The sequence below is a fragment of the Lygodium microphyllum genome, chromosome 21, assembly GCF_053477565.2.
Source record: "Lygodium microphyllum isolate KBCC chromosome 21, Lygodium_microphyllum_v1.1.10, whole genome shotgun sequence".
Classification (NCBI taxonomy): domain Eukaryota; kingdom Viridiplantae; phylum Streptophyta; class Polypodiopsida; order Schizaeales; family Lygodiaceae; genus Lygodium; species Lygodium microphyllum.
In genome coordinates this window covers 100,202,502-100,213,420 of record NC_141155.1, presented here as the reverse complement: position 1 = coordinate 100,213,420, position 10,919 = coordinate 100,202,502, and the positions used below count along the sequence as shown (strand labels likewise).

The 10,919-nt window shown below is 42.6% G+C and overlaps 1 protein-coding gene across 1 annotated transcript; it reads right to left on the bottom strand.

The window, feature by feature from the left end:
• Nucleotides 1–453: 453 nt before the first annotated feature.
• On the bottom strand, nucleotides 454–2,413 carry LOC148018353 (cytochrome P450 71AU50-like). Its single transcript, XM_087662035.1, has 2 exons — nucleotides 1,418–2,413; nucleotides 454–1,158 (listed from the first exon to the last, which is right to left on the bottom strand). Exons 1-2 carry the CDS (start codon nucleotides 2,390–2,392, stop codon nucleotides 538–540), a joined length of 1,596 nt encoding a protein of 531 aa, XP_087518161.1. The 5' UTR covers nucleotides 2,393–2,413; the 3' UTR covers nucleotides 454–537.
• Between the last annotated feature and the right edge of the window lie 8,506 nt (nucleotides 2,414–10,919).

Sequence of the window (10,919 nt, the reverse complement as noted above, 5' to 3'; positions counted from 1 at the left end):
CTATTTCTTTAGTTAAGGTAAAAATGATAGTGTGATGATTCTTCTACCAATTAGCTACACTTATAAGTAGCCATATTGCCACTCAATGGGTAATATGCCTATAAAGATCGTGCAAGAAAAATGAGGATCTATTTGTCTCATCCTTATTGAAATGATGTTGTTTGGGGTTTTGCAGTCAGATAACAACTAAAGTTGGTTACACACCAAATGGTAAATACCCACTTTGTATGTGTAATCAATTGAAGTACTTGTTCAAGGGTTAGGTGTTCATTATTCTTTACATGCTGGAGAGGAATTTGAGAACTCCTTGTCCACTTTTGGATGCGGTCTCCTTAGTCCCTAGCCCAAGTTGTGAAGTCATAAACAAGGGTGCACTTTTTGCATTTGCAACCATTCAAATGAATAATGAACACATTAACTGTGTGGCAACTATAGACAATCCGATTAGCTACTACGAAATTATAATTACATGGATGGGCAAACCACCCATTTGGACTTCAACATTATTACCACTACTTTGCGGTCATAAAGGACAGCTCATCTTGCTCTGGGTGTGGGAATACTTATAATAGGATTGACCAAGGCAAAGCCACTTCCAGAGCGTTCTTCCATTGAGACGGTGAAAGAAGGCGGGAGAGTCCAGTGGAAGCGATGGATGAGGTTGGCGAGGGCCACATGGCTAAAAGAAGTAGCTAAGAGAGAACCCGGGCAGGCTCGCCTGCCTCGACCAAAGGGAAGCAACTCAAAGGAGGCGCTGCTGGAGGTGACATCCTTGGATGGTCCGTGGAGGCCCATGAATCTGTCCGGCCAAAACTCATGGACACGCTCGACCCAGGCGCTGTCGTCGCGCCCAACGGACCAGGCGTTAACAATGACGCGCGTATGTGCAGGGACCCGGTACCCCGCCAGCGTCAGCTCTTGCTTGGTGTAGTGCGGGATCAGCAGCGGGACGGGCGGGTGCAGCCGCCATGTCTCGTTTATGACCGCCTGTAGGTACTCCAAGCTCGCGACATCTTCATCTTCTACCTGCCGCTTCGCCCCTATCTTGCTGTCCAGCTCTACCTGGAGGCGCCGCAGGATATGAGGAGCCCTCATGAGCTCCGCCCACGCTGCTTCCAATGTGGATGATGTCGTCTCCGTCCCGGCCAAAAACATTTCCTGCAAAAGAGTACCATGGCGATGACCCGAATCAGCTCAAAAGCAGTCTCTGTGTAGCTACAAATATAAGCGAGATACCTCACTACACCACAGTGACGCGTTGACTTCATCAATCAGCTGATGACAGATCGTCAGTAGGACGAGGGTAACCAATCAACACAATAGTGGCTTTGATGAATCATCTGGTGGGGACTCATTGTGACCTGATTAATCAACCGATGGCAGATCCTTAATAATACATGTAGTTTAGAGTTCATACCAAGATCATGGCCTTCACGAGAAGGATATCGTCCGTGGAGTGAAGCATGGCGGTGAGCATGTCCTTGGGGCGCAGAGCCGAGGGCTGCTCGATGCGCGCCCGAATCAAACTTTCGATAATGGAGTCGAAGCGGGCGTGCACGAGGTCGAGCTTCTTACGGACGGAGAAGGGGTCGAACCAGTGGATGGCCGGGATGAGCTCACCGATGATAGGCAGCACGAACAGACTCCCCGTCTCCAGCACGATGCCAGGGAGCCCCGCGAGTCGGCCATCGGCACGCTCGCTGAACATGATCCGCATGAGAACGTTGAGCGTAAACTCGGACATGGCGTCGTAGACGCGCATGGCCTGCCCAGCCTTCTGCTGGACGCCCTCCAGCATGATGGCCATCTCCTCGTCGCGCAGCGCTTTGGAGAGCTGGATGCTGCGGGCGGACAGGAGCTCGCTGGCGTAAAGCCGCCGCGTGGCGCGCCACGCGGCGTTGTGGTCGACCAGCATGGAGCCACGGTTGCGGTAGAAGAGGCGGTCTCCGAATTCCAGTCGGGGGCGGTCGGCGCAGGCCTCGTCGAGGTCGTGCAGGACCAGGCGCGCCGTGGCGGCGGACGACACTACCACCGTCGGGGCGGCGCTGCCCAGGCGCAGGAATATCACCGGCCCGTACTTCTTGGCTATCTTGTAGAAAGACTGGTGCGGCAGGGTGCCCACCAGATGCAGGTGACCGATCAGGGGCAGACCCATCGGCCCCGGCGGCAGAGAACGCCCCCACGCCTTGCTGTTCCTCCTCTGTCGATGGATTGCCAGCGCCGCCGCCGCCACCCACACGGCCCCCACCGCCGCCCCGACCTCCATGGGCGCCACGCCACCTACCACCAGCAAGCCCACTAACAACATTACGGTCAGCAGAGACGCCCACGATATCGCTGCCCAGTCTGCTCCTGCTCCTGCTCCTGCTCCTGCTTCTCCATCGTCTTGCATCTTCCCAGTACCAGCTTGCTGCAGGTTAGTAATCTTTGATAGCAGAAGGTCGAAGCTGCTATTACTAAGTAGGCGCTTCTTTCGTCTGGCGGCTGTAGCTAGTGGTTTTTTCCGCTTTTAGTAGGTAGCATTTCTGGCCCTGGTGTTCTTTACCCTAAATTTATTGCCCTTCACAGAATCGGACAGGTCATCATCGATTATACGTCTTTTTTCCATTTGGCCTCTCGCACTAATGACATTTGTCCTTTGTGCACATTTGTCCTTTCTTCAGTACCGTGCGCTCAATTTTCAAATGATTTCGATCTTAAGTTCTCGACGCTCAAATGATTTCGAATCTCGATCTTACGTTCTCGACGCTCGATGGTCCGTTTCCTTCCAAGTTCCTCGGATGTACCCATTCCACTAGATGATATAGGTATATTCCAGCAGATGATATATATCCCGGTAAGAGCGCCTTTAGAGCAACGAGCGACTTTCCATAAGAGTGTTGCCACGCGCAGATGAACAAGACATTTTACAAGTCTTGTTTGTCAAAGTCACAACACGTGGCCTAGAGCCTTTCATTCCGAGACTAACTTTGAAAAGTGCTGAGCTGTACAAGAGCTATTGCCCATTATCGGTGATGCCCATTATCGGTGATCTGCAAGCAACAATCAAGCTCATTGCCTATTGTAGGTGACATCCCAGCCTAATTTCGCCCAGGAATAAGAGTGACTGAGAGTGGAGGTAAACAAGAATGTCAATGGACGTGTGGCAACTCCTCCAATTTCAAGTTCTCCTAGTTGAAGGGACTACGTGTGGCAACAGGTTGTTTAAGGAGGTAGGTGAGACTTTTTTTTTTGCAACGATCGATTGTTCTGTAGTCTTCACATGTGATTTGATCGGAGATTCATTTCGAACCTATAGAAAATATTTTGTGCTTCAAAGGGCACAATTTTTGACCCACTACATCAATCAGCCTTCATTCTTGCAATTGTGGAGCAAGTGATTCCTTGTAGTTCTCTATTTTGGGTTTCTCCAAAGCTTGTAGTTGATTTTTACCATCACAGAGACAATCATTAATAGCTTGAATATCATAGTTAAACAACTTAGTAAGGATTAAAGACCTATGGTTTAAAATTTGGATTTCAACATGTAAACATGACAATCATCGGGTGTGTTGATAATTGTAGTAGACCTCACTAGAGCTACAGTTGGAAATATATGCTCATGGAAAGTCACTATTACATGAGCTTAAATCTCTAGAATTTTTATCGAAGAAATCCTATCAGATTTTGCATAATCCTCGATATAATTTACCCACCAAATATTTCCATCCTCCATATTATTTACCCACCAAATATTTCCCTACTAGACGGGCCTCTAGAGCTAGCGGCACTGCTCAATTTATGGAGGTTGTGGACTTCCAAATAGAGAACTTCCTTACCATGGGCCCCATCATGTCTAAGTCTATAGACTTGGCCTAGAGGGGACTAGCCGTGTAAAGCTTGCAACCATACTTGCAAGGCTTACTTTTGTGGCCCCCATCACCTTGTGTGTAGAAAATACAATCAAAAAACAATAAATGCTATAATAAGCAATGAATGAGAGAGAGAGAGAGAGAGTCAGAGGCTACCATAGTCTTGCTTGTGGGTCCTTGCAGTCCAAGGACGGGTGAAGTCTTCAAAAAGAATCTGCTCAGTGGAGTTGGGAACTTGTGTAGGTCAAGTATTACTTCCTCACCTTTGTTTGCTAAGACTTTTGGGACTCGCCTAGGTCTCAAGTTTTGGGCATGTCACTACTCTATATTTGCCAAGAATTGTCTAGAAAATGAAGGAAAAATGACCCCAAGCCAGAGTTGCTACCTCTCATAGTTTCGACACATATGAAGCTGACAATCCATTAGCAAGTTCAGATATCTATAGCAGCCGTTGCCATAGCCAATCACGAAGATGTATACTCATGGAAAGTCGCTCTAATGCTACAGCCCACAATTCCCCCCCATTGCACCCATGTCTCCTAATAGGGCAACAGGTAACTACTAAGCGATAATGCGAGGGAGAAACAATTGGAGGAAAAGAACTAGCTTTTCCCTATGTGCTTCCATGTAGCCCATTCTCATACTAGGCCCTGCTTGCAATGCTCCTATTGGCATTTTTTGATGCATTGAGTTCACTTCAATAGCCACACCAGTCCGTGATCTCTTCCTCTAGCTTAATACTGTTCAAGGCAAGATTTTATTTAGAGGCCCGCATTGTATCATGGAGGCCTTAGTTCGAAAGCTTTTTTTTATCTATTTTCACTATGTTGCACTTCCGATCGAGAGGGAAGTTAGTTGCACCACTATCGGCCCCATTACCCTAAAACTGTAAACAAATCACAGTAGTGGATTGTCTCTTTGCTTCCTCGACCTCATTGCACCACTATCGGCCCCATTACCCCTTGCTTGGAGACAACAAATCCCAAGTTCATATGGTAGACTATTTTGACCCCATCTAGAGCCCGGGGAGTCCACCTATAAGAAATCATCTATATAACATGTGTTCAAAGGATATTAAGAAATACCATTTCTTTATATGCTATAAGGCTTCAAAATGGCCCCTTTTACTTTACTAAACTTACCATTTTTTAAAATTATAATTAAAAAACCCCTTTTGTAAATATAATCTTATAAACTTTATGAAATATAATATCTTTTCTTTTGAACTCATGTGGTATCTTACATGTTCTATAAGGTAGAACCCCCCCCCCCTGCCCCGCGGATCTAGAGCTGCCCAACTAGAGTTTGAAACGACGTTGGACTTCATACAATGTGACACAAGTGTCGCACCAAGTGAGCTCCGATCAACGGTAGAGAAAGAACTTACCATTTACATGTTTTGAGTAGAAAATGCAAAAACTATGCCCAACTAATGTTTTAAGGTGATATAACCACAAACATCTCATGTAATCGGCCAAAATAACTATAGAGAGTGTCCCAACAACAAAGAACTGGGCATTAGGCCCAAAAATTAAAAACTAAAATATATTTTTTAATTTTTTACATGTGTCGTTGACCACAAATATCATCATCTCGTTGGACATTCAACCATGAGTCTATCACATTGCTCCTATCCATTCACAAAAGGAAGTAAGTACTTATCACATATCTCATTGTCACTCTCAATTACCATGAAGGTGTGCCCACTATGCATAGCTACCTTCATGGAGAGTGAAGTTTCACCTCAAAGCTCAAGCACACAACCATTAGGAGGGTAGAATGCATCCATGAACAACATCATATGTGAGGCGCTTTCTCTAATGGCCCATGCCAACCACCACTCTTGGCATCATGCCATGCTTTTAGAGATAAGGGCAAGTAATGATGGATAACATCTTGTGTTAGATCTTCTTGCAACGCATTCCTGATCTATGCCACCATCATACAAGATTACCTTTTTCATCATCAAAGCTAGCATTAATCTCATAAGCAAACAACATTATTGTACATTGTTGTACTAATTACTATTCTCTACCTTTGAAGCAACCTCTGTGTTATATTTTGGGCTCTTTTCGACTCTATGGAAAGCCACTACATAATAAACTTGACTCTATGTAAACATAACAAATAGTTAGATGTCATATCATTGAAAAAGTAAAGCTAATAAACAAAAGAGAAACAAGCAAGTCACTTAATTAATACGTTATGTAAGACCTCGTATTTTATTGTGGATAAATAAGGGTTTGAATACTCTATTGCCCATTGGGGGCATGTCTCCAATGTTGTATGTGATGCCATCTTCTCTATAGCTCCAAGATCTTATTGAGATGTCGAGCTCTACATGAGCTAGCATCGGACTACATGCCTTGGTGATATGGTAGAATATTATTCACTAGTATATTACATGATCAACATGAGGATACACTAGTGATTCTATAGTTAGAATATACCCACATAGCATCCTTGGTTATGGCACATTCATTGTGCCACCTCTTCTTTCCTTAGCATGTTCACACTTTCGTAAGGACCATGTGCACATATGTTGTGGTACTTTCATATTACCTTGCTTGATTTGCCTTAGGTTATAGCCCCAGGAGGCTCTTGAGATTGGTAGGGCTGCAGTCTCTGATTACAGTGAAACTTGGTGACTAGGAATAACAATGTATATATTGAAAATGAGGTCCTTTCAGCCTCTGTTCTGGACCTACAAGTGGTCCCAACAACATTTTTTTGGTATACTACAATTTCAGCTCTGTCTATCATTTATAGATGCATAAGTTATAGATTTTCGATTTGTAAGGTTTTAAGTATTTCTTGGCTTGCAAACACAAAAGACATTTATATACATATTGCAGATTGCAGTTATTGTTGTGCAATCAGTGAAAAAGATGCATATTTACTTGTGGTGCACATGGTATCAACTTGCTTACATATTATAGGTTTTTGCAAGGTTTTCTATTTTATCAAAATGTTTGACAACTTCAACCAAATTATTAGCAAGAAGCTTGATAAGAAAAAATATTATGCATAAAAGTTTAGGATGGCAAATTTGTTGAAGAGTAAAGGTATTTGGAATTACATTGAAGGGGACATAGCAATAACACTTGAAGTTTATATACGATTCTATTATAGAATAGTTAAAGGCTAAGAAAGGTTGGGAGAAAACATAGAGTAAAGTCATGTATAAGTTGTCAGTTAGTGTCACAAATAGCATGATGGCCTATTTGCAAGAATATGAAACCCCTACTATTGCATGAAAGAATTTGGCAAGGCTATTAAAAGTGAATACAAAGGCCCAAAAGTTGCAACTCAAGTCAAGTGAAAAGAGGAAACTTGTCCATTAATGATTATGCCTTGAAGATCAAGAGTATTGTGGAAGCTCTTGGATCTATCAGTGTGGTAGTTAATGATGACGATGTTGTGTGTACATACTTAGATGGACTTGAAAATGAATACAAGAGCTTTAGGTCATCTATGAATATGAAGGATAATATGCCTCATTTTGTAGACTTGATTTCTATGTTGATACTTATGGAGAAGAACCTTAGCTTGTATTCCTCTTCTTCTCAAAGTAAGAAAAAGTTTTAATAGGTGTTTTACTCTACTAGCAAAGGTAGAGGTCATGAAAGAGACCAAGGTGGTGGTCATGGTCAAGGTTATGATGCACAACAAAATAGAGGACAACCCTGACGAAAGAAGGGGAGCTATAGAGGAAAAGTTATAGGTTCTAATAGGCAATAGAATTCTAGTGATATTAAAGAGTGCTAGCATTGTAGTAAAAAATGCCATATTTTTAGGTATTTTTTCAAAAAGAAGGTTGAAATTAGAATTGGAAAATCATAGCAAGATAACTATGCATCCAGTAGTTAGTAGCAAAAACAATGATGATAGAAGTGAATAGTTGTTTATTATGCAATACTTTATGAATATTATGACTGTTGATGGTTCATCAAAGAATGATGTATGGTATGTGAAGAGCACCCTACCACAGCACAAATCAAACTACGAACCGGCTAGGTGGAGGCTGCAAATACATTGTTGGCTATGAAAACTTGCAAGAAGAACTCTTCTTCTCACCAAGAACCATGCCTCAAAACACACAAGAGAGAGGCACACAAGAAATTGAGACATCCAAACCATCCTCACCCTCTTCTTCTTCCTTACTCTCCATTAAAATGAGCATGAAGCATAAGAGAAAGAGACAAGAACAAGAAGGCAAGTGTTGTGCCAAAATGGGAGAGGGAGAAATGAAGCATGAGAGGAGAAGATACAGGAAGAGAGTGGTTGTAACCACCTCAACCTCCCACCTCCCCAAATCACCAGACAAGTCTCCTTTTCTTGATATTAAAATTAAAAGTGCATACATAGACTAAGGTCTTTGAGACCCCTCATTTTAGAAATGGGACAAAGGTGTTTGACCTTTCCTTTCCCTAGCACAATATTTTATAGTGTGAGCCTTCTAGACTACACATTTTACATTGCTTCATAAATGAATTTTTTACATGAGAGTACAAAAGAAAAATGCCATTTTATAAAAGATGTGCCTATGTTGAGCACATTTTTGTGCCTATTTTTGCATTTATTTCGCGGTTATCATTTCTCTCACGCTTAAGTGTGAAGCGTCCATGCGAACAAATTGAAGAAGAACCATGATCAACACTTGAAAAATCTTCATATTTATGCTCATTCTTTGGATCTTTGTCTGAATCTTGATTATTTTTGTTTTTCTTAGGGGGAAAAGAGTTGAACAGATTTTACACAAAAAGAAACAACACATCTAGGTTGTGTTTGCCTAGGTCACAAACCTAAGTAGTAGACACATATAATAAAAGATAGGGTTTTTAAACAAATTTGCGTACAAGGATGAGCATCACACTCAACATGGGCTAAAAGATAACCACCAATTAAACACATAAGAAAACTCAAAAAGGATATAACAATAAAGGACACCCTCACAATAGATGTGGAAATAAGGTACTCCACCCGGTTATTTTTAAAAGAGGAAAGAAGAGGTAGGTTCAAAAACAAAAGACAAACTGAACTGAATTCTAGTGTGTTTCGAAAGGTAATCTTGGCAAGGAAGGGAATTTTTAGGTAAGCATTGCATATTAGTGGGTATTATAGGTATTTAAGTATTCTGGATTTTTCATTTTGAAGGTTTAAGTATTTGAAAATTATGTGAACTAGAAAATGTCAAAAGAAAGAGGATAATATTGAATAATTATTCGTGGCGCTGTGAGGATGAGATTAAGGAAAACAAGGATGACACCTGAACGCATGGGCTCCTCTTCAGATCTAAAACAAGGTTGCCAGGGTTGTTGATGGATTGATATGTGTGGAGACGAGGGACATGAAGATTGACGCTTACTGTGAGTAGGCAGATGGGCTACCTCAAGTAGATGAGCCACCTTTCTGATGATGAGAAAGAGATAGTGTGCAAGTTGTGTGAACCTCCTGGTGTTGCAATTTGGAAAATCGGGCGAGCTCTCGCAGAGGGCGCAGGGAATCATACTCATTGTCGCACCGAGACAGACTGCTGTTGCTTGGTTGGATAGTGGAAAGGGATGATAAGAAATGCATAAAGATGGGGGCTAAGTGTCATGGAAAGAGGCAAAGGTGAGTGACAATAGATTTGATGGAGGTATTGTGTGATAGACCATTGTGAGAGCTTTCGCTCAACCACCAAGACCCGCAGACCACTTATTGTTTCAAGAGTTCCAAGCGAGCTCTAATGGCTATCTCTCACCTAGTTGACACGCCATCGATCCTATGAGTGTAGTGAGCTTATCTTGATGCCGATATGAGTTTTCTCCTCTCTCGCACACACCGGTAGCTCCACAATCCTAGATGCTAGCTCAAGCATCCTCAAGCCTCCTCCATCTCCAAGCTCCATCCACCATAGCCGCGCATGCAAGAGAAGAGAAGAGAAGAGAAGAGAAGAGAAGAGGAGATGGTGAAGAGCTTCACCCTCTTGATCCCTCACTCCCACACACTTAGTCTCTCACACTCTCACACTCCCTCTCTCAAGAGCATATACAAGCAAGGAGAAGAGAAGAAGAGAAGAAGAAGAGAACTCTTATTAGCCACTCACCAAAGAATGAGCTTCTCATTCACTTTTCAACTTTATATACAAAACCCTAAATCCCTTTTGGGTGGTCATCCCCTTATCCCCTTTTTTACATGGCCATCTGTGGCCTAGGCCCTTTTTCCCATTGTCCTTCTATCTTCCTAGCTTCCTTTCTACTGCCCATTTACATTTACAACTTGTGCGCTTTTTTCCCTTATTTAGGACTTTTCTGCGCTTCTTGTGTTTCTAGATTTTTCTTGGCGTGCCTTCGTCTTCCATTTCACTTTGCCTTGGCCTTTGTCTTTTGCTTTAGCTTTTCCAGATTTTCTACCTTGTTCGTCTGATGGTTAACATTACCCCCTCCTAGACGAGTGCTAGTCCCAAGGCACTTACCGTCATAGGTCGCAGGCTTTGGCCTGCACTAAAGACGTGGGTGGAAGGGACATCGATGGTTGTCGTGGAGTGTTGGTGATACCAGGAGACATATTTCAAGGTGGATTCCGTGAGGTTTTACGGTGGATTCCATAAACTTTGTTGACCGAGGCTCATACACAAAGTGGATTCTTTGTGCGAGAAGTTGATGGGGACACCTATCCTTTTCGGGCGTTTCATTAATTTAGTGTGTACATGGGTGATTCCATAGCGGGTGATTCCGCAAAATACATATTAAATTAATAAATGTTTATGAGTTTAGAGTGCGCACTCATGATAAATTAAGGTTAGGATTGATTTCTAAGCAGTTGATTTATTTATGTAGTTGAAGACAGCTAGGTATTCACTTTTGTCGGTTTAATTATATTATTTTACTAACGATTGTGAATGCTTCAGTTGAGAGATAGTAGCAGTGGCGGAGGAAAGCATTGGAGGATAGCGTGTATTCGAGTTATTACTTATATTTTGATGGGCGCATACCTTAGGCATGGTGCCTATATTTTGTCGCACCTATTTATTAAGGCGTTGGATATTTATTTATTATTTTGTATGCGCATGGGCGCACGATT